The sequence below is a fragment of the Mycteria americana genome, chromosome 9, assembly GCF_035582795.1.
Source record: "Mycteria americana isolate JAX WOST 10 ecotype Jacksonville Zoo and Gardens chromosome 9, USCA_MyAme_1.0, whole genome shotgun sequence".
NCBI classification, from domain to species: Eukaryota; Metazoa; Chordata; class Aves; order Ciconiiformes; family Ciconiidae; genus Mycteria; species Mycteria americana.
This window is the reverse complement of record NC_134373.1, coordinates 990,276-1,017,180: the sequence shown is the minus strand read 5'-3', so window position 1 is coordinate 1,017,180 and position 26,905 is coordinate 990,276. Positions and strand designations below refer to the sequence as shown.

Below are 26,905 nucleotides of genomic sequence, written 5' to 3'. Positions count from 1 at the left end.
AGTTGCCCTGCTCACTGGTCACCCCAGAGAAGATGCTCTGTGCCCCTCTTGCCCTGATGGCACTTGGGCACTTTCTCCTGTTGCCCTGCTTCGAGATGGCATGGAATAAGGCAACAGGGAACACCAGGTTTGTGGACACACAGGCCAAAGCACTTGCAAAGAGAACCCGTGTAGCCTACGCGCGAGACAGGGCTGGCCCAACGATCACCACAGCCGCCACGTGACACAGGGCACCTCAAAGCCAGGAGGATGAGAAATCCCAGGGTTGTTCTTAGCATCGATAGCCAAAGCTGAGATGAAAGCGCAGAGTTAAAGTGCCCTTCCTACGCACTCAGAGCCCTGGCTGCCCCAGCCTACCCCACAGCAGTCTGCAGGCTCCGGTGTGAAGCTCAGCTCCCCCCAGGCAGGCTGAAGCCCCATGCTCACTGCCATCATCCTCCGGTGCTGCACAGAGGAACAGGCTGCATTGCCACCTAATGGGATGTGCTGGGAAAGCCCTGTGCATCCTACTGGAAACCAGCAAGACCAGTATACTGGAGGGTCTGCAAGAGGTGGAGTTGCTTACCCAGCTCCCCTGCACCAGCAGAGATCTTCTGGTCAGGACATCCCCAGCACTGCGATATAAAACAGCGCAGGGGGCACAAATCAAAGAGGATGAGAGGGGTTTGTATACTCAGACCTGTGCCAGGAAACACCAGCGTGAGGCAACCGCTTGTGACCCAGCGGTATCACAACCCAGATCTGAGCACACAGGCAAAAGGTTTATTGGGTATCAAAGTCATTTTCCCTTCACTGCCTCCACGGCTCATAAAAGCTCCTGCCAGCAGAACATGTTTAATATTAAGCTCTTCAAGGGAGCTGATACGTTGTCCAGTTAAACATGCCTCCTTGCCAAAATGCTGCATGCAGACAGACACCAAGGGACTTGGAGACCCCCAGGGACTCCAGCACAGATGTTGAGTCCGTGGGGTGGCAATCAGCACAGCTAGAAGAAGAGGGAGCAGTTGTGCCACGAAAGCATGGGACCAGCTGGGACTGATGTTCTGTGTCTGCTGCAATCCCAGATTTGCTGTGTGGCTCCGGGCAACTCACTTCATCTGCCTCCACCTCCCTGTTCCCAAGAAAACCAGTCCTGCAGGAGCTGGGAAGCAGCCCTCCCGCTGAGCTCCTGCTGGGAGATGCAGCAAGCCAGCCATGTCTCAAAGCAAAGAGCCGCCAAAACGTTTCCTGGGAAGAGCCCACACCACTCGCCTTCAACAGCCTTACTACATGAACGCCTCGTGAGAGGGAGCCTGTGGGTGCAGAGCCTGCCACCCCTGCCTGCAAAAACTGCTGCCTGTCCCCTTTGCCTCCCACTAGAGACCTGCACTGGACATAGCAGGGCTGTGCTTCACCCCATCTCACCCGCCCAAAGGGAACCAGAAGGTTGCATGGGAGCAGCCCCAGGACTCACCAACCTGACCTTGCTTTGCACAGGTGAAAACTGAGGGCTATCCATGGAACTGGTGGCAGGGTCTGAAGCCGCCAACAGGATTTGGGAGCTACTCTTCTCAGAGATGCCCAGTGGTACGTGCAGGTCAGCAGAGAGCTGTCAGGCATACTGGCGCATGTAAGGAAGCCATACTCAGAAAACTGAACACACCATCTCCACCCCACTGCTCTCCATCACCACCTGGAGAGCAACACAGCATCGATTTGTCCCAACACAGCAATGACCTTTCATGGTCCTTCATGGGGAACTGTTGCAAGCAGCAAGGATCCCATCTCTTGAATTAATACACTGGACAAAGTCACCTGAAAGCAATGCTTGAGCTGAAGGGTCAAGAAGGGTCTGCTCATCTCCCTAGTCTTGCCTGGGGACTGGTGGTTGGTCCGTACCACCAACTTACAACCTAGCACAACCCAGACTGTGATCAGGAAGCAGCAATCAGAGCATCAGCTTTGATGCCGCACTCCAGTTTAGTCCCTCACCTCCCTTCTGCTCTGTCGAGCTGCAGTATCTTTTTCTCACTGGTGCTCAAAGCAAGCACCCTAGGGAGAAGGCAGCAGGGATTTGAGACCTCTCAGACCATGGCAGCTTTGGTTTCTCTTTCTCATTGAAGGTACAGCCCCTGCCCACATCAGCCTGACTTCCAGGACCATTTCAGCTGGCAGGACAAGCCTGGCTCACCCACCTCACCTCCCAGAGAGCACTGCACAACAGAGGGAGCGGACAGAGCGAATCAGGGCTGGAGCAAAGATTAAAGCCGTGCCACGGTTTTGGCCATGGTCCTACCACACATATCACAGGCCAGAAGTCCAAAACCTGGCTAACACTGCACTAACCCCGCACCTCGCTTCCACCCTGTCCTGCCGCAGGTAAGGCAGGCCACCTCGGCCAGCCCCCAAAAGATGCCATAACTGCTGATAACCTGCAGAGATCTCTCTCCCTCCCAGTTCCCAGCAATGACCCAGCAGCAGGTAGCTCTCTCAGAACAGGAGATCAAAACCACGTCTAGGTATCAACATTAATCCTCAAAGGAAAACAGATCAGTTGAATAGCTGCGGCTTTAAGTGTTGCAACCAGGACTGTATTCTGGGAGTAGGAAACAGCTGCTACAGCAGCCAGGGCTTCTAGGAAGGCAAAGCTAGGACAGACAGACTCCACACTCCTGTCTCAGCCACCAAGGACAACAGGAGCCTGAGTTTCACCCGCATCCAAAGATAAAAGCAGCAAAGGACTTTGTCAAGTTCCTCCTCCTTCAGACGCTCGGGTCTCCCCGTAAGCAGAAACCAGAACCAAAAAGCAGCAAATGGAGTAATGGCAAATCCCACCCTGCTCAGCGGTGGCTCCCACCAGTTCCTGAACACCCTCACCTCTTACGGGATGACAAAAGTCAACCTTGTCTCCCAAAACACCCAGAGACGATGGCAGGCACCAGCAAATGGGCCCAGCCTGGGGGCCAACATGGGCCATGCCAGGGCCGGACAGATCATGCCTACTTCATCTTAGCACTGTTCAATTTTTTGCATGCATCAACTCCCTTTACACAACAGAAACTCTAGTGTGAACTTTATATGTAAGAATTTCATCCCCAAAAAGGAAGTAAACTTCCACACAAAGCAGCAATCTGTTTGGACCAGCCTTCTTGTAAGCAAGAAGAGGAACCAGAAAAGAGCAAACCTGTACATCATTGGCTTGATAAACCACGCTTACATCCCATTTCTGGAAACGCAGAGTGGCATCGCTGTGCTATTCTGGTCCCATAATGCAGCACAACCCTGTCCCCCCCCAGAGCTGGTTCCCCACTTTCTGCCAGAGCCCCACGAGTGCTGAAAGGAGAACGCCTGCAGCAGCGAGATAAGGAACCCAGAGAAACCAAAACCATTGCTCTGTCACAACTTTTAGCCCACAGCTGGGAGAAGCACATTCCCATTTGGCATGCCTGCGACCCCACACCCAGCCAGATTCACCAGCAATCCTTCCTTGGCCACACTCACACGTCTCCCGCCTTACACTTGTGTGCGGAGCACAGCTGAGGGCTGGGAACACCCTCCTGTAGGTGCAGCAGCCCGCACACCAACCAGCGGATGCAGCCTTTATCCCCCATGCAGCACCACTGTCTGGGATTGTGTCTCCAGGCCATGCTCCATGAACTGCTGATCCACGAGCAGGTGGAGGAATGAGGTGTGGTGTCCGCCTTGCCCGGAGGGAACCTCAGCAGCTGCCACAGATTTCCACGCTCAGCTATCTTTGAAGATGCTCGGTACCCACTAAGCTAACTGAGACGAAGTTTTCTCAGGCAGGCAAGATCTAGGTATCATTTGTACCTGGAGTTTTTGTTTGGGAGGGTGGAGAACACCAGCAGGAATCAAATAGTCAGGAGTGGTCCCATCAGATAGAAGCAGCTAGGCTGGGCTCCAGCACCTGCAGAGGAATTACACAGCACCAGGAGGCAACACACTTGTTTTGATCTTGCTGTGAATATGTATTTGGCAAATAAAGACTTAAAGCTGGGAACCGGAGCAGAACCTGCAAGTTTCATGCCATCCTGCTGCCTGCGATGCTCACGCGATGATGCTATCTGAGCAGCAGCTATGTAAAGAATGCTGCCCTCTTATCAGGGTTAAAAGGGTCAGAGCAAATTAAGTGCTTCTCACTGAGTGACTACAAGGGGAAATAGTTTCCATTTCTCAGGAAAGCTCTCTAGCATGAGCTCCTTTCTCTGGTGTGATAGATATCTCCACCCAGTTTTGGTGGATGACACCAAAACTGGAGCGAAGCAGTCTCCTGGGTGGCCAAGGCTTTGCTCATCACCGCAGCGAGACCAAGACATGGCACCTTCTCACCAGTGCACAGAAAGACAAGGTGGGACTGCAGAGCTGTGCCTTTCTGCCAGGGAAACCTAGACCCTACCTCTCTTCAGCCCCGAGGAAAGCATCAGAGCATACAATTTTGAATGCCTATCCCATCTTTCAGTGTTTTATAAAACACTCATTTCACATACGAGCTAAGCAGGGTCATGGGAAGCAACACTGCCAGATAGGCTCAGTTTTGACCAACACAGATGGGAGCTCTCAGGGCCACACACCTCCGAGAAGCTTGCCCAAGATCACATGCAAGTCAACAGGACAGGAACATATGGAAGAGTCAATCCTCTTCATTGACCTTTGGACCTCCTTTTCCTCCAAGACTTCCTTTAATGCAGATGGCTTTTGAGGTTCTCCATAAATGCTCAGCTTACACTAAACCTGAGCAGGCACATTTCTGGAGAGCAGCCTGTCAGGTTACAGTGTGCCATCCCACCTCCCCTCTGCTCTGGTTGCTTCCTTTAACTTTTGCACAAATTATTCATTTTGCCCAGTCTTTTGTAAACAGCATTTGAAGCCAGCTGGAATTTGTTGTGCACCTAAATTACACTTGCTCAGCAAGCTCTTCCACAGAAGGGATTCATTTCAATCTTCGCCTGTGGTGGGGGCACAGCAACACGCACCCTTCTTTTTCACTGCAGCAGCTCTTTCCTTTCACAGAACTGAAGCAGCGTGGTTAACATCCAAACCTCACTGCTATTAAAACATGAAAGTTACACCTTGAGGGAGGAAGGGGAAGAAGAAACACACTGGATCTCTTAATTGTAGCCGTGGGCCAAATGTCACTGCTGAAGAGCACAAGGTGGGTAGGGGCAAGTGAGGAGTCAATACCTCAAGCTGAAGTGCAAAGCATGAGGAGGCTCAGGCACATGCAGATACCTTCAGCTGACCTTGTCACACCCCAGACAGTTTCAGCTGTCCCCCAGCTGATGAGGAAGCTATTAATGGACACATTGGGAAAACACACTCACCAGTCAACCACAGCAAAGGCCAGAGGGGGATGGTTAAGAGGCCAAATCTGAAATGTGGTAAGCCAAGTTTTTAGAGTGGGACAGGTGTTGGCATGAAATCACAGGTTCCTGAGGCTGAGAGGCAATCTTCACAACCTCATCTGAAGCTGCAGCATGTCAAGCCTTCGTTTTGGTGGCAGGACCCATTCCCACCCACCTCCTCTTTCCTTTCACCCCTCCTGGGCAACCAAAAAGTGAACCCAAGGGGGAGTTAGTCACCAGACTACTGGACTGACTAACTGCAGCCATCGGGAAAGCTGGTGGTTCTGCCCATAAAATGTGGCTGATGGCTATAAGTGAAACACCACCATTCCCAGGGAATCTGCCTTTGTAAAGCAGGCAGAATTAAGCATGGGACATGACAGGCAAGAGGCAAACTTCCCCATGCATTATCATAGGCAATGGGAACTCAGGATAAGAGGACAGACTGCAGATGGTATCACATGCGCACCTACACAGAAGTGTGGAGAGGATTTGAGCCATTTTATCTTTTCCAATCTAATATAAAGAACTGGAGATAAATTCATCCAACTGGCACAGCGTAGTCTTCAAAAGCCAAAAACTTTACAGCTGGTTTGCTAAGAGATGTTTTTTTGAGGTGTTGGAGTGGGAAGGAGGGAAGAGAAAAACACAGCTAACGTTCCTTCCTACAGCAAGGGGAGAGAAAGTTATTTCCTTCACAGATTTAGTTTATAAACAGCTTTACTTTTAAAGTAGAGTTAAAACCAGGATAAAAAAGTATGCTCAACATGCATTTTGTCATACCACACTGCTTGCCATACAAGCCAACACTGCTTTTCCTGACTGGAATTAAACTCCTTTACATCCAAAGCTCAGCTCAGCTCTCAGTGTGGGCAGGGAAGCAGGCAGGGAAGGCTCTTGGAAATGCTCTGCACCCCACTGTGCCCCACCATGGCAAAGTTGAACACAACAGCTTCACCAGCACTACATGCAGCACAAAATGCCTTTCTAGGAGATCCGACACCAGGTTGCAAGCACATTGCCAAGTGAATTACAGCACCTGGAGAACACAGCAATACTGAGATGCAGCACATCTGTAAAAACAGATCTGGACTACTCCAAAGGGAACCTGAAGCCACAGCAGATGTTCTTTTCATCTCCACACGCATTACTGACTGCTGCAAGATGGCACTCTGGACAGGTAAAAAAAAGCTAACACTAATTCCTTAGGATCTCATCGCATAGAAGACAACAGTGGCTCAGGCTGGCACATCGTCAGGCACGAGAGCACCAAGATACACCTTCCTGAGGGAGACACGGGATAAGGAAGCACACTGCTCAGCTGCACCACACGTAGGTCCAGTGCGCCCATAACCAGCCTCGGGAAGGTGAAAATGCACAAAGATCTCGCAACTGTTCAAAAAAGCGCACAGCCTCGCAGGACTGACTACACCAGTTCTGCCGCGTTTTCACACAAGTCCAAGGCACGGGGCTGGCCTTGCACCCCAGCACTTGCTCATCATTGTGAAGCCACCAGCTGCAATAGCGCAGGATGGCAACATGGCACCAAAGCAGAGTCAGTCCTTTTGCGACCAGACATGAAACTCTATAAAGCCGTAACACACGGAAACAAAGAGCCAAGAGATCAGTGAGAAGAGCTACATCTCTATCCCACTGCTCATTTATTTCAGTATCTATCCAGGTCCCCAAGGCTCTTGTTAAAGAAGTCTTTTCATACTAGTTTTGATATGGGAAGGGGCATGGGCAAGACCTGGCTGCTTAATTCAAAGGCATTGCCCTGAATACTGGAATGCCTGGCAGCACTTTTACTCAGTGATTGAAGTAGTTGGCCTCTTGCTGGAAATGCAGAATTACTGCAGACTAAATCTGGACAGCATTGCTTGAACCAATGCCAAGGTGCCTCGTTTGTGTAACTAACTAATAGCAAATGAATCATTTCTTTAAAAAGAACTCCAAGTTGGACTTTCAGGGACTTGCAAAAATAATAATTACGTTTGTCTTTTATACCCAACAAACATTTTGATCTATACCGCCCATTCAAAGGAAGAAGCTATGAGTACAACTGCTGGCAATTATTTTGAATATTTTTTTTATACTTTTAAGCATAGACATTTTGCTGTTTAAATTGAGATTAACACGTATTTCCTTCTCTCAGTGAAGTTTTTTATGCTTGCCTGCTTTGATGCTGATGTCCAATAAGAGGCTTTCAGAACATGATGCAAATGCGTTGTTTTTAGCATGTGCACTCTTCTAATGAAACTAATAAAACACCATGCATGACAGAGCAAGAAATTAACTTTGTGAGAGCCAGGAGGATACAGGTTTAATTTCTCTTGATTCAGCAAAACAACAATAATCCTGTGTAATAATATGCCACAGTCTTGATGAAGAGAAAGTTCAGCATCGATCTTAAGTCTGCCCCTGTAATACCAGATCACTTTGCTATCACTCATTGACTATCAAACATCCAAAGACAAAGCACCCTGAATTCATCAGGGAAGAACAAACCAGAATAAAGTGATTTCCTTTCTAGGAGTCTATTCTCTTATGCTGTAGCTGGAAGATGATTTAACCAGCATTTTCTTCGCGCTACACAATTGATGCAGAGCAGGCACACTGAACTCGGCTTCTTCTTCACTCAAGTTCTGTGGTCCATCGCGGTTAGGGCTCCAAAGGGAGGCAGATCTCATTTCAGCCAGATCCACTTGTCACCAACATCAGCATTGTAGCCTTGCCTAAAATTGCGACCAGGAAGCTAGAGAAAGCAGAAAGTTCAGTCAGAAACATTTCTCTTTTCACTCTTTATGGAAATTTTTAGATTCTTTACAAAGTGCCTCATGGTATCTGCAGAAGTGCAATGTGATTTTTTTAATTTTTTTTTTTTTTTTACAACATAATGATTAGCACTCATAGAAAAATCAGTCCCTCTGAAAAATTTGAGCTGTGCAGCTGGGGGGGGGGGACGGGGGGGGGGGGGGGGGACACACACGACACACACAAAACCCGCTATGCCATAGTCTATATAAAAACTAGGCCAATATGTCAACAGCATATTCCACCTGGATTCATCCAATTCTCCACTACACACCCCTGTGCCCAGTTTTAGTAAGAGATGACCCCTCTAATCGTAGCATGTAGTGGAGGAATTGAATCAGTCAATAGAATCTCATGCCAAAAGAGGCACACATTATTAAATACACGAAGTATTTCATGCATGAAATACAGAGTTAATTACTACATTAAATTAAACCATTCAAATGAAATTGCATATTTAGCCTTCAAGAGCTGAACTTAACTTTATTAAAGCAAAAGCAGTATCTGCCTGTCTTCATAAGCAAAGCCAGCTACTTGCTGGAAAAACTGAAGTTTCTTGAACCCCATACCCAAATTTCACCGGTACCCTGGGACCTAAGCAACAACCTTCACGTGCTGCCTCTGAACCTCGCTGACCTTTCAGGCTGCAGCTCTTCTGCACAGACCCTTAATGCTGCTGGGAGTAGCCTCTGCCTAGGCAGCTTGGACACGCAGGTTAAGCCTGAGCAACCTTTCTGTACCCGCAGTTCCCAAACCAGGGCTTGGGGAACCACAGTGCTGCCACACAAAGTCACCGCTCCATGCAGTTCGTTACACATCTTTGTACACGAGACCAGAGGGCTGGAGACCACAGCGGGAAGCCTTTCCTTCCGACAGCATCTCAAGAGCTTGGGCTAGTTGTACAGGTCACAAGAGCATCACGGAAGGAGCGGTTTGAGCCTAGCAAACCAAGAAACATGCTGCAGAGGGAAAGGCTGGATGGACTGGAGTGCTGGGAGGGGGACATCAGATGTACTAGGAAAGCTGGAGGGTCTGCACCCTCACCAGGGAGGGAAAGCAAATTATCACAGAGATGAGAGCAAATGGAGGTGAATAGCAGTAGCCTAAACAGTCTTGGCATTTGGGAGTTCAAGGAGTTGTGTCTAGACCTAGGGACGAGGATCTGTTACCTCCAAGTCTGTGAAAGGACATAAGACACTGAAGCACACAGCCCCCTTCCTGGTAGTCCATCTAGCCAGCCAAACACAGGTCCCACAACTCAAGCCTTCCACAAGGGTTCAGGAGGAAGAGGATGCACAGCTGTGCAGATCGTGCATCGGGGTGGGAAGCCAAGCCTGGCCCTCTCAGCCTGCTGCCCCATGCAGCCACACTGCACAAGCACTCAGGCAGCATTACAGACACAAAAATTCAGCAGCCAAGCCATTCTACCTTCAGCTTTAAAGATCTGGGAAAAGAGGCTGTTTAAGTAGCAGCCATTTTAAGGGATTACAGACGCAGCACACAGGACTACAAGAGAAAGCCTGCCAGTACGGTTAAAATAGCAAACTCCCCTTACGCAGCGTACGCCTCTCTCTGCGGGCGAGGAAAGCGCTCCTCCAGGCCAAGCAGGCTGCATCGGGTCAGCGAAAGCATGCTTATGAGAAGACTCACCACAAGCGTGCCAACAACGCTGTCATCAAAATCATCTCCTACCAACTTGCTTTGCAAAAGCAACACAAATTTTTAGTGCAGTTTCAGCCTGAATAAACATAAACCAGGCTCTGTACCCACTAGATAACTAAGCCATGGGAACAAAACCCGCCAGCAACAGGATCAGTGCATAAAGTAGCTACTTTGGCAATTACTCTGAACTGAGTGATCCTACAGAGGAAACAGATGCAGATACGTTTCAATCTTTGAGTCTCAGGTGTTAAAGCAGTCCCCATCAGAAAGTACTGACCATGACCTGAAATGCCAGAGATGGTTAGGTCCTAGCTCCAAAAGCAGAGTCTATCTCCAGAACCTCTCTTCCTACCTCCAGGAATGAGAGAGAACACACAGCATTCATCTTTGAGATACAATACTGGAATCAAGAAGCAAACAACCATGAAAAAGCAAATGAGTTTTGTGAGAAAGTCTGAAGCAAGCAAAGATGCTCTAATAAAAACCTTCCTTTAAAAACAAGCTATCGGCTGGGAGCCTTTACAAATAATTTAGCACAGATCATCTGCTCATCTCCACAAAAACACTGGTTTCACACAGGATCCCTGACTTGTACAGTTTTTTTGAAAGGAAAAAATCATCAGGACGAGTATCCTGTTTGAGAGCGCTGCCCCTGCAGAGAAGCAAGACCCAGTCTTGATAAAATCTATACTCAGGCCACAAAAATAGTTATTTAATCCAGGATGAAGCTTATTGTTTTGAGGAGGGGGGCAAGGAGGGAGGAGGGGGGTAGTTGAAGGTCAGAAAATACGACACTTCTTTCCCTAAAACATCAAGCTAACAGAAGACTTCTACCTCCTTCGTTAGACATTCCCCACCCTGCCTTGTCACAAGCCATTACAAGCCATTCTTGATCGTTTTTAATAAGGTTTTTCATTTAAAGTTGTCCTTAATGTCTTGTCTAAATATCAGAAGAAACCATGCAGTCCTGTTAAGAGTTACTCCTGCTGAGTAAAGAGGAGATGTGAGATGAAAATAAATGATTACTATCTCTGCCCCGCAAATTTACAGTGGTGAGCTAGGGAGGACATCAGACCTGCTGTGACCAGCCTGTATCTATTAATTCTAGCACAAAAACAGCTCTCCTTGGTCCTCTCCAGGCAGCACATAATTGGCCCTTTGATACTTCAAGAGATTCCCAGATAACTACATTATTAAAGCAACAGGAGCTCTCTGGGAAAATATGGGAGTTTACAGTTTTGTTTCTGGGTAAAACTGCCCTCTTTAAAAGATACAATATCAATCCCAACAGAATTCAAATTCATTGTCCAAAACAAATTCCCCATGTGCCTTTGGTTAAAGACATGCAATACATCAAAGTGAATTTTATAGTAAGTATTCATCCATACTCCATCATTAACAGTGGGCCTTGGCAAGAGCAGCCAAGTTTTGGGATATGTTACAGCCAAGCTTTCAAAATAGCCCAAAAAATGGGAAGAGGAAGGTACAGTAAACAAACCCTGTATTACCTAGCAAGCAGAATGATGTGATTTTATGTTCTGCACGCTATCTGTGCCAGGTACAAGTAACACAGATGACTTCCTGAGAACAGGCTCTTCAAAGTTCACATTTTACAGCCATGTCCATAGTAAAAAAGCTGCACAACTAGGACCAACGTAGTAGGTCTGTCCCAGAGGGGAGGAAGCTGGTGATCTTCTAGCACTTAAGCACTTGGAAAAAATATTGGAACAGGAGTCATTCCTGTTCTTGCAGTCTTCTGCCTCCCCTCCAGCTCCTCGCAGGCCCACCTCCTGCCAGAACAAGCATTTGCTCAATGTCACAAGGAGCCTGGATTAAAACAGCCAAATGAAAAGCGTTGCAGCGATGCTGCACAGCATGTCTGCATGGACTGAACAGCATGATGCCAACAAGAAGAGGTCCTACAGTACCCATCCTCTCATCTCTCTGCTGCACAGTCCAAGCCAGCTCTGCAGCTTTGCTGGATCATTCCACAAGCTCAGTCAACCCCCTCGCCCAGCAAGAAGCTATTCACTCCTTCTGGCTGGGTTAGTTTTTGGTGACTCTGCAAGCTCAGACAGCCAAACACATACCAGACCACTGCAAAGAGTAGTGGTGGGACCACCAGAGAAGACCTGGGGATGCGGGGCAGCTGGTAGGATGTGCTTTTTTTGGTGACTACAAACAGTTAAGTTGGTACTCCAAACTGCACCCAGCTGAAGTTCCCAGCCTGTTCTGCCCACAGCTGCTTAGCCAGCACAAGGGCAGGGATGGGAACAAGCAGTCAGTCCTGAGGCTGCTGGTATTGCAGCCAGAAGAGGTAAACCATCCAGCCTAGAAAAGAGACGATGGAAGGGAGATAGGACAAAACTCCACATAACTTGCCAGTAGCTGGGAGAACACAGAGAGGGACTGAATATTCACCGTTTCTTCCAGTACAAGATACAGGTGCCATCAAATGAAGCCAATGGCTTGAAGGACTCCTTGCTGAAGGATACTGCTGACAAAATTTAAAGGGTCTCAATGGGAAACCAGGGAAGTACTTGGAAGCGACTTGCATTTCCCACAAGATTTATGCATTTCAAGTAAGTTTCCCGGTCAAAACTCTAATGAAAATCAGCAAGGCCACATCATTTGCAAGTGGCTGGCACATTCACAGGACCACTCCATGCTTGTTACCTTCAAATCACACTTGAGTAAGACCAAAGAAAAGGTGTGACTTAATGGCCATGTTAAAAATAATAGTGCATCCTATTACACATGATTAATTATTAACAACACATTTCCACAGGCAAGTAAAAGGAGTAGCATATAGGGTCAAATAAATCCCTTCAAACCCTCTTAGGTCCTTCACTGACGTCAGCCCAAAGAGACCCATGGAGCACCAAGAGGCAGAGAAACCAGTTGACCATCACACCAAAGCTGAACCATCTTTCCCACAAAAAGCAAGAAAAGCCATGTTATCACAGCAGCCATCTAGACACAGACTTTGCAACACAAGAATTAAGTCTCTGCCCTCAAGAGCTTACAACTGAAGCAGCACTGAACAAGCAAACGGGAACAGAGATCCCGCTAGACAAGCCCAACAGCTCACACGTATCCCTGCGGCAGGAGGTAAACACGAGATCCTGCAAGGTCACTGCCAAGTAACAGATTTTTCCACTCCATGGAAATGGAAGTGGATGAGACAGAGAATCAAGTCTTGGTCTGCTGCATTACACTGTGCAGAACGTAAAGTTGGCAGCAAGGATTATGTCAAGAAGTATGCAATAAAATCCACCGCACAGAGCATGAAAGTAATGAAATGAGTTGTACCCAAAGGTAGAGCCAGCTCAAAAGAATGAAACTGCTCAACTTTAAAAGAGCATCAGTAAAAAGATGAAAACAAGATCATCTCATCAGTTAAATTAAGAACTCTGCCACAGAAGTGTCTGTCAAAACTATAAACATGATGAAAAGCCCTATAAAGTGGTATAGGCTGCAGAGTAGCAACAAACAGCCTCAGCCAGCTGTTTGCTATACGCGGCGGCTGCATTTCATAGCTCCTCAAAATAATTTCAAACCAGACATGTACAGGTAGAGCTCTAGAGAGTTTTAACAATCTGAAAAGGTCCACATCCATCAGTTTAGAGTCTGTCTTGTTTTCCAACATTTCAGGAACAAAAAGAATTACCATTTTTTCCTTCTATTCCTGTGCTGCTTTCTACTAATGGCTGGGCTTCACAGCTAAAATAGATCTATAAATAGCATGTTTTGAGCAGTGCTGATCAAAGAGCACTTAAAAACGGAGTCATTACTCTGCAAGCATGGGCTCATTCATCAATATCCAAACCTTTTCGTTTAGTGGCTGTTTATAATAAGCATAATAATAGCACCTTCCATCACTGCTGTTAGTGAAGACTACTGCTTTTTCCAGTAGAAATCCTGACTTCCAGAAGTTTATTGTCAGTGTTTGTCGTTGGCACACAGCTAAAATCTGAGAGAATCTAAGAGCATGTAGCTTCATATATTGGCTGTATTCTGGAAGGGTTTGGTTCCTATGTTCCAGAGCAACAGATAAAAAAGAGGAGGGGGAGTGTAACACCCCCCAAACACACATTCAAAGTGTATACAGTTTGGTTTCCAAAGGATTGGCATAGATAGACGTTTGTTTACAGCTTGACTCCTGCCATTCTTTACTCAAACAACATTCTTAATGCTGTTATGTCGTGGTTTAACCCCAGCCAGCAACTAAGCACCACACAGCCACTTGCCCACTCCCCCCACCCCCGGTGGGATGGGGGAGAGAATCGGAAGAGTAAGAGTGAGAAAACTCATAGGTTGAGAGAAGAACAGTTTAATAATTGAAGTAAAGTCAAATGATAATAATAAAACATACAAAGCAAGTCATGCACTGTGCAACCACTCACCACCTGCCGACCGATCCCAGCCCGTCCCCGAGCAGCAATCGCTGCCCCCCAGCCAACTCCCCCAGTTTCTATACTGGGCATGATGCCCTATGGTATGGAATAGCCCTTTGGGCAGCGTGGGTCAGCTGTCCTGGCTGTGCCCCCGCCCAGCTCCTTGTGTGCCTGGCAGAGCATGGGGAGCTGAAGAGTCCTTGACTCGTGTAAGCACTGCTTAGCCACAACTAAACCATCAGTGTGTTACCAACGTTATTCTCATACTAATTCCAAGACACAGCACTGTATCAGCTACTAGGAAGAACATTAACTCTATCCCAGCCAAAACCAGGACACGGTAACATTCATTATAGCCCAAGTAACAAGAGTACTCAAAAGCTTTACTGAATTGAGGTTAAAACATTTCCAATTTACTGAAATTATTCAAGGAATGTTGTCCTACCCTTTGTTCATTCATTAAAAAGACAGACAAGACAGTAGAAGTCTTTTGGAAAGAGAAGTGTCCATAAGGAGGACACAGTATTTCTTTAAAGCTGAAGTATTTTTTATTTCAAACAACATAAGCAAGCTTAAGTAGGAATCTGATTTGTAGAAATGAATTTGCAACTTAGAATTTGAACAACTACGAACACCATAAACAATCTAATGTATATCTCTAGCCTTCCTTTTGCAGGACAGCCAAGAATAAGCAACAGGGTACGGCCAAATATTTTGTTGCAGCTTTTTTTGTTGCAGTGCCTACTTTCCCTAGTGGCAGAATAATAGCTACTTTGGTTTTTCTTGGCAAATGTGTTAGAAATGCCAGTTACCCACTACAGAGTGCAAACCTACCGCAGGAAAAAGCCAAGTAACTATACCCAAGCCAGATAAAGTGTTATACTAACTGTAGGCCTGTTTTTCTAACTGGACAGGTAAAATGCAAAAAGCCTCTTAAAACAGCTTTCCTTATGCTACATCACTCAAGGCAGCAGCAGGTCTTAGCAATGCCAGCTCTACATTACAAAGCCCAAAAGCACATCTCAGCAGAAAAATGGTATCAGGAAACAAGGACGATCATACACTAATGCCATCCCAACAAAAACTGTACCACCACACCAGCACAGTTAAACACTCAAACTGACACTATTTCACAGTTTAAGACCCATAGAGATGTTATCCCTGAGAAGCTGGAGCAAAGCAAGGAGAGCGAGAAATAAATCCAAGTATTCCCCCCCCCCCCCCCCCCTTACCGATTTGCCAAAACCCTTTCCTGATCTAAAGCACGATTTTCAATATAAGATACCACAGTGAAACTGTCCTCTGAAGGTTGGATTTTGGTTTTTTAATTAAAGTTTCCTAGGAGATACAAAGAGTGGAGTGGGAGCAATTCACCTGCAACTTTTCTCCACTTTGCTTAATCACTAACAAAAGATCTTTCTTCCAAGCTATTTTCCTGGGGTTGTGGGGTTTTTTTTATTTAATAGAGGTCTACCCTGGGGATCACATTCCTCCACAGGTATGGGATTAAGAGGGGTTTGGAAGAGGAAGGATGTGCTCCCACGTAAAAAAGTGTTTTCTTTCATAGGGCTCAGTGGCAGACTGACTGTCAAGTTTGAAATAGATTATTTTAATGCCAGTGGGATTTTACTGTCTTTTTGATCTACATCGGTACTCAGTGCCTGGGACAGCATGGTCTGTCATCTAAAACAAAACAGACACAACTATCAAGACCAAGATTTGAGACAGACCCAAGGTCTCTCAGGTTCCTTCCCCCCCGTATCTGGGATAGATATCCCTGCCAACTGCCCGTGATATTTTCCAAGGGAAGCAGGGTAGAGAAGCTACACGTTTCTAAAGCAAAGGGGGGCTGCTCTCACGCTCTCTCTGTACGTACAAGATTGGTGAGAGTGGAGGAGGAGCGGGAAGGTGGGAAGAGAAGGAGACAACATGCCTATTCCCACCCCTTTCCAGGTACCCTTCAGGAACAACTTTGTCATTCCTAGGTTTTAGTTATTCTTCAGGTTCTTCTGGTCTTACCGATATTTAGCCAGGCAACATCTTGTTACTTTAGAAAGGGCTAAAAATATTTTTGCAGAGATAAAACAGCAAAAAAACCTCAAATTAAGCCTTTCCTAATTCATTGTGTGTCTTGTTTTCATTCCTTCCTAGATTCAAGAGCAGACAGGGCTGGGCATTACAGCTGCCAAACACCTCCATTAAAATAAGAATTACGAAGGGAGACCTTGATCCTAAAAAAAATGAAAACTTCATGAAGCTAAGAAAAAATGGCAGGAGAGAGAAAACAGAAGATCATATCAAAGACAGCCACTATGGTAACAATCACAAACATGGAGAACAAAGATATCCTAACCTCCCTCCTTCTGCAAAGGCAGGAGTACCATGGAAGACAATTCACAGCTTAGATAAGGCTTACTGCAGCAGTTGTACTTCACATGTATGCATGGGTAATGTCCTCTGTGCATACAAGAAGAATTGGTCAAAGGGGTTTTTTTAGAAGCCTGTAGCTTTTCTTGTAACCCAAAATCTGCAGCCAAAGGCCAAGATGTTGAGGACCCCACCATGCAGTATCACCACATTAAACCTCAATGTGTCAGTTTGACACAAACACTCCCTTGTTGTTGATCCAGACTTTGGCTTCCTGAAAGCTCAACTATTGCTTTTGTAGTTCAGGGTATTTTAAATGGGGGATTTGTGTGTAAGCCAGGAGTGCTCTGCACTCTCAGAGGAGATGGGAAAGCTAACGGACTTCCTAACCCTCCTGTTTGCCAGCAGCCATCCTCAGCACCTTGCAACCACAGCTGCCAAGAAGGGTCAGGGCTGCACCTCACATGCAACCTGGGCCACGTCAAACCTGGAGAAAGTCTTCCCTTAACAGTCTCCCTCTTGGGCTAGTTGTGATCTTTGTGATAAACACGTTCCTACGATACTCTTATTTTTGCATTGTGAGGCTGAGAGTTGACTCATGTTGCAGGCTCATTTTCCCATCGCTCCAAAGCTCGCTGTGTTACAGCTGTTTCTCTGCAACTACCAAGGCAGGCATCCCACACTGGAGGATTTCCCACCGCTGGGGTTGCATCCTTATGAAAGAGAGGGAAATAAAGAGCCCAGGAGAAAAGCACGGGCTTCTCCTTCCCTCCAACCTGTTGTTGCTTCTCCACTGCTGATACACAAGACTGCAGGGCACCACCAGCCACACACTCCAAGGTCCTGGGGCAGAAGGGAGGAGGATGAGGAGCAGGATATGAAGGTGCAGCTTGACAAAGCAGTTGAGCTGGTGGAGCTGCTGCAGAAAAGCAGTCATTCCACCCCAGCCACACACTGCTGCTACTTCCCTTCCACAGCTCCGGTATTCACCTAACCCCAGAAACCCGTTCAGTTTGGCAATCTAGCATTAAGAGTAGTCCAAGAATAAAAAAAAAAAAATAAATCCCTGCTAGGTTAGCAAGCTGAAGGGACTTGCCAGAGACACAATTATGGGAGCCAGACTGCACCTTGTAGCAGTAGCTAGATCTTTGACTAGCTCAAGCTTTCCTTGCCTCATGGTCAGCATACCTGTATTCCAAAAGCAGTCTTCCACCAAGGGAAAAGGGTAGGGGAAAAAATGACAGCCTTCTCTGACCTTTCGGTGTCATATTTATTTGCTTTCTTGACGAGTTAAATGTTAGGCAGAAAAATCTGAGCCACCCATTTTGTCTCTGCTTAATATGGAGCTGCACTGACAAGGATGGACAAAGCAGAATCAATACTGCTGTCAAATAAACCTCTGCTTTCCTCATGTGGTGAATATGGCACACGTGCAAAATTTATCTCACCACAGAAAGTGACACTGCACAATTAGATGGTTCAAAGGAGGACAATGAGAACCTTCAAGGAAAGGAGCCAAGGGATGGAGGTTGAAGCATGCCAGGATCAGCAAATAGCCAGTGCATGGTCAGGAAAAGCAGTAAGAGGGTAAAGAAAGCAAGGGAACTATGCGGCTCACCATTTCGATGCAAGAGCAGAAGGACACTTCAGACTGAAAGACGACGACTAAAACTGGTCTAAGCAAGCCTTACACACAGGCACACACACTCACTGGAGCTGGAAGTCATACTGGGATAGGAAGTGTCTCTGAAGGTAGTTCAAGAGTGTGGAATAAATTCTTCAATGAATTCATCACAACTGTCTGCTTCAAGGGCAAGGTACACATCCCTGACTTCCTTTTCTAATTGTATAAGTTAGGCTAACAAAAGATACAGCATTTTGATATGGCATTTGCCTTAGTACAAAAGGAACTTCTAGGTGCCTAGGCCTGTCTTGTCTGAAGAAGAATCTGTGTGCCCAAGCATTTGGTTACTTCCTTTAATATACACACCAGCACATATACTTAAAGAATCCCAGCAAACTATAGAGGATAGGATACCCCTCCCACTGTATAATCTTACACCCTGGAGAAAGGATGGGGAAAAAAAAACCCCAAACAAATCCTACAGCATGAGATGCAAGCCACAGTTTTCAAGCATACTACTGAAAATTGCCCTTTTCTCCTTCAGGGTTTCTTAGACTTGTGTTTAAAGACATTGGGGCAAGCCACTGGACAAACAAAGGAGCTGGGTTATGTGAACCAGGGTCAGGGTGAGCGGGCTAGCACAAATGCTGTCTGCTAGGGCTGATGACATGAGAAAGGAGACTACATTTTAACCATTTTGCTTTCACCTTGAGTGAACACCAGCAAACACTGGACTCCAGGCTCTGCACAGCTTGTGACAAGCAGCCCACTTTTTTTTTTTTTTTTTTACTCTTTTTGAACACAAAGTTTATGTAAATGAAATACTGATCATTTCCCTACAATCTGCAGTGAAGGGAGAGGTGGCAAAGACTATTTTAAAGTTCTCCAGCTTTGTTTTCAGAGGTAACGACGTAGGTGATGGCTTGAATATGAATCTTAGACAGCTGCACTTTTATGTATACAGAAAAGAGCATGCACGTAAAAGAATCCTTTTTTCACCACCCCTAGGAGATTCAGCAGGACTTGCCAACAGCATTCGGGAGTGTGAAGTACATAAGTACATTATTTAAGTACACTGATTCCATTAAACAGAACCATTTGTTTTCATCTTCTCTGCAAACACATCTGCCTAAGTGCTCCAGCTTCACAGGGCACACATGGAGTTTGGAGCACTATCCATGGGGATTGTGTGCGGTTGGAAGAAAGCAGAGAGATACAGCAGTTGTTAAGAAAAAAAAACCACGAGTAGTCAAGTCTTTACTAGTCTGACAGTTCCTAAAATAATGTTGCTTCACTTAAGAATGAACATGCTTATCTCTGATCTACAGAACCTGACTAAAAGGTTACTCTTCCCTTGCCAGAAAAGCATCTTTAGAAGTTTATGAATGCCTGAACAGAACAGCTGAACCCTGCCAGATGACTTTATGGTAAGAGAAGGAGGCAGAAAGCCACCTCCTCACATGTGAAATGAATGCTTACAGAAGAAATTTAGAGGATATACAGAAAAAGGCAAGTTTCTAGTATTCAGAGCTGTACGTGGCTACCTCATTATTTTGCAGAAAGGCACACATACTAAAATCTTGGACTCTGAAGAGCGTTTCCTCCTTCTTCACAGTTGCTTCTGACTAATGAATATTTTGAACAATAAACAGCTTCTGCCTGGAATTTGTGAATCCCTGAAAACCACCATTATTAGGCAGCATGAACTGCGTGCATGCAACTCTGAAAAGCACAGCAGTTAGCTGCCTATTGGTATGATCAAGGATTTATGACTAGTTACAGGATTGCTGAGGAAAAAAATCCCCTACGCAAATCATTGTATTTATGTGGTAAACATCATTACACTAACTTTAAAAGCATGTATTTCCCACAAGGAAAAGTTAAAGTTCTGTAATTATACCATAATTAAGTCTTTACTTACAAGTCATGTGAGCCTAAAATCTTTATCTGTCTTCAAATGCAAAAGTGGTAGCACAGCTGTAACCATCCCTGCATAAACATGGGCAAGGCAAGGGTTTACAATTCCCTCTCGTTAGACCCAGAAACCTTATAGCCAAGATTTGTGTGTCTAGAAGTTTATCTGCTTTTTCTGCCTGCACTGGTTGGTCTCATGCTGTATTAGCTCTGAATATAAGCCTTGCCTTACAAAGAAATTCACACCTTCATTTGCTAAACAAAGTTGGAGGGAAAAACACAGATCTTCAAAGTTTCAACACAAAGAATTGAATTCATAGAACATAAAATGGCAGGTGAGGCTGGCTTTGTGCTTCCCCTTCCAGTAGCTTACGGGGAAGTAGGAAAACTCAGCATCTTTAGCATTGTGCACCACCCCTATAGACCCCCCCCATCCCTGAAGGATTACAAGTGTCTAAGCATTCAGAAGAGAGAAAAAGAGTAGCTAGTATTGCCTGAATTTAACAGAATGCTTCATGAAATGTACAACTCCTCCGTATTCCAAAGGACGTTATCACTTTCCACAGTACTTTCCTGAATTTGGGCCGAAAAGCATGCCTGCAGAAGGGAGATTATATTTTGGCAATGTTTTTTTGCACTGACAGTGCTCAGCTTCTGCTGTCAACTAACTGGCATCGAGCAGAGCAATCCAAGAACCTGGCTTTCCTTCCCAGGTATTCATATTCCTACTCCTAAGCATCCCTTTGCTACATCTGCAAGGCAAGTCACAATTTTTCCTGGAAGCCAGCTATTTGATGAGCCAGGGCATTCTCAGTGTCTTGCCAGCACAAAGATGAATGTGCTGTTGTACAGTTAGAGGAAAAAAAGGCTTTCAGAAGTATTACCCCTGGTTCTCAGCATGCAGCACCGAGGTCACATCTAGCTGTGTGTCAGGCAGCCTCAATAATTCCCAGCTCCACTGCAAAGGGACATTTCAGCCAAAAAACCCCATCATCTTCAGGAAGAAAGGCACCGTCAGTACAGATGGATGTTGCATGCTGGCAACAAGTCATGCAGCAGATCCTTCTGAAATATGTGCTGCACACGCACAGACGTCTCTTGGAATGAAGAACTCCAAAAATCCTTAGTCTGAGCTTGAAATTTTGGACTTAAAAATGTAAGTGATACCAAGAAGCATGAAATTCTGATAGCAATTTTTCAGATGGACCAGGGAGTTTTCAAACCCATTAGACAACCTCAAGGAATACTAAGATGCTTTGTGCTGCTTTAACCTTTAGCTTTAGCCCCTTTTACAAGCTGGAAAGGCTACATCTCAAACGAGGCAGAACAGCGTGAACTCAGGAGCTTCTCTCCACTGCATAGTTAGCTGAGGAAGAATGAATTATGTTGAATATTCACAGGGACTTCTGAACTGACTATTCCAGAAGAAAACATTGGTAGTCCAGAGTTTCCAAACAAGTCCACAAACCTGTATGTTACATTTTAATTTCAGTAAGAGACTGTATACTACCAGGAACAGAAAAATGATAGTGTTTTGACTATGCAAATCATGGTTTACAACAATTTATATAGATCTTCCTTCCTTTGTCTTCAGTGATTGCTTAAAAAAAAAAAAAACATGCAGTGGCAGAGATTATTTCAATCCAACTTGAAAAAATACCATCACCTGTAACTTCAGTTTGTCTAATCAGTATTAATTGTCATCAGTTCCACAATTTCTCTAATGAGAATTTACAATACCTGGGCCTTAGGAAAACACTGCGTGGTGCGAGAGGACCCCATGCCAGCTAAATAACAATAAGCGATAGGGGAAAGTGCTAAGTCAATTGGAAGCTGTTGTCTCCAGAACCAGAAAGGCAAGCAGCTAATTAAAACATTGTGTGGGAGCCTGCATGAGGTGTAAGAGAGCGCTGGGCCACAACAGGCTTTGGATGTGTGCCCGCGTACAGAAACACACTATTTAAAGCAACAACAGTTTTGAGAAGCTATGTAACATTCGTACCTCCTCAGCCTACTCCAGAAAAAACACCCCCTCCCCAAGTGTTTTATAAGCGGTTGTCTTCATAGAAGTCGCCATGGGTTTCCAATTTTCTTGTTTGAGTCAAAGGATTATTTTAGATTTCAGAGGTCAGAGACTAATCGGGGCAGGAGAAACAAAAACAAATGAAAACCACTTATCCTTTAGTCCACATCTAAAGATCAAAAAAGAAAATCAGCTTACGAAACAAACCATTTGCTTCATTATTCCTCTTGTGGGGAAGCTAGACTTCAAAAAAGGTGGGTATCTGGGCAAAATCCAGAACTTACTCTTAGAAATGTGTATCCCTGTGCATGAGACTGACACCCAGGCTGTGCACAGGACAGTTATGAACACGCTTACACCTTGGCAGGGACAGTTGCCTGGCTACCATACAACTGCTCCCCTTCCAGTATTACTTACCGATCGATACTCATAATAGATTTTATCATATTCATTGCCTCCAATTGTGATTTCTGGAATGAAGCGAGGGATGGCTGTAGGATCCAGCACTCCATCTTTCTCCTGAACACTGAGGGGAAAGAAAGAAGGAAAGAAAAAGGAGCAGTTAGTCCACATCCTGCCCCAAAGACAATATTTCACAAATATTAAAGAACCACTTTTCTGTTAAATAATGCTTCCACAGGTTTTGGCTCTTTTCTGGTTATGATGAATACATAGTCCTTTTCCTCACACAGTTCCTGTGGGTTTTTTTTACCCCCTTGCCTCCAGTTTGCTCCTGCTCCAACTTCTCCATTCCCTCCCCCAGGTTCTTCCTCCCCAGAGATGCTCTGTCATTCCTGGGAGCCTTCTCCATAAGGCACCTCTAGCTTTTTGCTTTCCTATATAAGCAAGGTAAAACCAATGGTTTTATTGAATCCCACATACTATCTTGCTATAGCAACTTCATTTAATCGCCTCCTGTTCAATTAGTTTTCACAAATGAACCCTCACAAGGATTAAGTAAGGTGGTGCTCTTCCCCAGATTCCCATCCTAAATGGATCAACACTGAGGGAATCACAGGGTTTGGAAGCAGGCAGTGCCTCTAGTATCCTGCCTGGCAGTAACCGGGGGAAGCTTGCTGCAGCAGCTGTAACAACAGATATCGGGATCCACCAAAAATCCATGCTGCATGGTGCCAGCACTTCCAAACACCCCAAATTTAAAATGTCTGAGAAACTGCTAGAAAGCCACCTTCTGCATACTGGTATTATACATAGACCAACAGTGCCACCTATACATATTTGGGGAAAAATACATCCATTTGCAGTGGACAGTGACCAAATTCTAAATTCAACACTTGAAACTCTGCAAATTGTGTTGCTTTCATTGAACTGCATTGCTTTACAAATATTTACATACACATAAAGCATATGCCCTGAGCAAAGCAAAGTTAATCATCCTTAAGCAATTAATTTTTTTCCCTAAATCACAAATTTTAGGACCTTACCTCACAGCACTGAATAGTTTCAACAAGTAGACTAGTCTGCTAACGTATCCTGACACACACAGTGTAAATTACCCTACTACAGAAAATTAGTAAGGAAATACAATAATCCAGTAAAAGTTGAGGTGGGAGAAGGTAAGGATAAATGCCCTTTTACAAGGCCAGGATGAACACCAAAGATGCTTCCTATAAACTACAACATTATCTATCTTCACATACATTAAATGTGTATTTCACATGCTGGAAGCCAGGAAAGTGAGCCCTCCTTTGCCTCCTCACCAAGACAGCAAGAGCTCTTTTCATGACATGCTAGCACCAGCCCTCCCGTGGGCCACTCCCAGCCTTCCCACTCCAGGAGAGCTTGGAATAACCGAGCTGGGATGGAAGAGCTTGCCCAGACGGTGATCTGACGATGCAACTGGTTTGATTTCTGAATCCCAGCATACCTCAGGAAGAGCACCTTTGCACCTGTTAAGTCCCCTCTCTTGGCATTCTGCCGAGAAGGAGTCGGCTCCAATACCCAATGCTAATTAACCTGGAACTAAAATAAACAGACCCTGACAGAAAGCAGCCCTTCAGGTACCAGCTCTTCATTCCTTAAGTACAGTCCATCCTGCAACCACACTTCTAATCAGTGCCAACGCCGTGAGCTTTAGTTTGCATTTGCACTGTGCAGAGAGCAGAGACAGCAAGCTAAGAATTTTGATTTGAACAGGACCACGTGCAGGCAATGTTTAAAGACCTTGCTGAGCTCAGGCTTAACAGCAGAGGCTGTAGAAAACCTACTAATATATCAGTGAATAAACATCTCCATCCCTTCTTCCCACAGAAATGGGAGAGTCAGCTCTCTGCCAAGTTGGAGCAGATGTTCTGGACCTTACAAGTCTGTAGGAGAAGGCAGATAAAATTTGTCCAGGCATATATGAAGTATAACTTGATACATACAAACTGAGTTCAATAGTCAACCAGTCTGCAGTTAATCCATTCCTTCATGAATCTCAGACAAATAGCAATTGTAGGTGACAATTCCCAAGCACAATTTATTTTAGTGGCCAAGATGGAAAACCTGCTGCTCTTAAAACTTCTTTGCTCTCACAACCACTGCCTCCAAAGAAACCACTGCACAACAAAATGCAAACCTAATGCTACCAAAGATGGCTTCTCCAGCTTCAGCTCTGCTCTGTACCTTAAGAAATAACTTTGAATACTAACTAAAAGCACCACCCAAAGACACCTGCCACAACAATGTCTTTAACCACAAAGCCACATTCACTTGCCAGAACTAATTCACTGCTCAGCAGGAAGCATTTAAAGGCACCTCTTATGTGTCCATAGTTTTCTCTCTCCCCCCTAGCACAAAAGTATCACTATTTATTATTTTCTGGCCCTTAACCGTATTTTCTTGAAGCAGCTCTCATCATGCAGAAGCATAGCTTCCCAGAGCATGTTTTACCTACCCAATAAGGTTACGTGACATTTCAAACTTAACTGAGAGCATGTAAGTGACTGCACGGTCCTAACACTGCAGGAATATTAGATTTTGGCTCACCATCGTTGCAACCGTCCATAATCCTATTAGCTAGAGCTCTTCCCATTGCTACACAGGAATCACACTCGTAAGTACTTACAGCAATGGGCAAGTCATCTTTTCTCCAAAAGCACCTATTACACACCTACTTCATGCATTATGTCCAGTACAACATGCATGAGCAGGTACTGAGGAATCAGGACTAACACATTCCTGCCTCTTTTCAGAGGAGAAGTCCTATTTCCCTTACAGGCAACTTACAACAAGGATACACAAATTTTACAGGGAACCTGTGGAAACCTGATGACACACAAGTACTACAAGCTGTCCTCAATTTAGTGCAGCTCTTACATCAGCTGGATATACTTTCTAGAACTTCTGTTCCCAGGACCTTAGCTTTTTTCCCCACCTCTGTATAAAACAAAGTCCCAAAATTGCCTGCCACAACAAACATTAGAAAGTCTTACGAACATATTTGCTAAAGGTGCAAGGTAGGGTAAAGGAAGTAGACTGCTTGGAAAAAAATAAACCAGTCAACCAAACAAAAAAACCCAAGTTTGCATAGCTTAAACCATGATTTCTCAACAACTGATGCTGGCATAGCCTCAAAAATTGAAGTGACAATACACAGTATTAGAAAACCACACTTCCTACCTAAAAGCATTCACTGGCCTAAGAGGCATAGAGCCAGCAACACAAAAGCATCCCAAGTTAAATTCTATGCTTATACATGAAAGTAACTTGAGAAATAGCAGGTGGATCCCACTGGAAAACAGATTATTTTCTTGCACACCTTGAAAACAGCTTCTCACCAACTGGTTATTGTGTTTCAGGTTTTAAACTGAGCGAGTGGGTGGCATTCATTCCTCTGCTATTCACACCCTTATTACCTCGGCCAGGGCTCCTCAACCCCTGCTGTGGTCGGCTTCCCTGCCTCCCGTGGGTCGGGTATAACATGTGCAAGTGAGCCAGTAAGCATGTGATATGCTCACAGTTTTGCCCGTGCTTGTGAGAGCAGGGGAAAGGAGAAATGCTCCTGACTCATGCCACAGGCACACAGAGCTGGGTGGGAGAGATGGTTCCTGCATCCAGCTCTTACCGTACTGACCTCCTCTGCCCCTGCGCTCATTCAGCAGGCATACAGGACAGCCGCAGGCTGCATCCCCCCGCCATGTGTCTTTCCTTGCCTCTCATTTCTTCCTTGCCCATTTTCTCCAGAACTTAGCAAAGGCAGGGCAATGATGTACAGACCTCCTTCTGCCAAAGGGACTCAGACTCCACCGTTTGGTTAGGCAGAACAAGTACGCCATGCCCAAGGCGAACCACGGCCAGTCCCTTGGTGAACAGCAAACACTCACAATGAACGCCAAGGAAGAAAAAAGAGCTTTCCAAGAAATGCAGGTCTGCAAGAGAAGGTAAGAAGGTGCAACAACAGCTCTTCAAATCTATAAAAAGCCACTGCAAAGAGGAAATTACAAAGAACTGTTTCAGCTGAAGACAGAGAGAAGTAAGGCGCCAAAGGAAGCAGTTTTTAATAGCACCAGAAGTTTTACAATGAATGGTTTATGAGATTTTGGAGTCTCCATGACAAACAGGTTCAAAACCAAGTCCAATACACCTCTTGCAAGCACTTCTAGTCCTGCTATTTGAAATCAGACAAGACAGACATTCAAACATGGACACTTCTTCCCTTTGCTAAGCACACTCAATTACACCGTGAAACAGTGCTGAATGGTCACGCTCCCTCATTCACTCCCATGCTTCCTCGTTGCAGCGTTTCATGTAACCAGAG

The 26,905-nt window shown here is 45.4% G+C and overlaps 1 protein-coding gene across 1 annotated transcript in view; it reads right to left on the bottom strand.

Annotated features, from left to right (window-relative positions):
* Positions 1 to 7,859: 7,859 nt before the first annotated feature.
* Positions 7,860 to 26,905, bottom strand: part of NDUFA10 (NADH:ubiquinone oxidoreductase subunit A10) — a 43,260-nt gene continuing 24,214 nt past the window's right edge. The window contains exons 9-10 of the mRNA XM_075511805.1: positions 22,561 to 22,669; positions 7,860 to 8,097 (exon numbers count right to left, since the gene is read on the bottom strand). Of these exons, the coding sequence (XP_075367920.1) occupies positions 8,029 to 8,097; positions 22,561 to 22,669 (178 nt within the window). The 3' untranslated portion in view covers positions 7,860 to 8,028. The remainder of the gene's footprint in view (positions 8,098 to 22,560; positions 22,670 to 26,905) is intronic.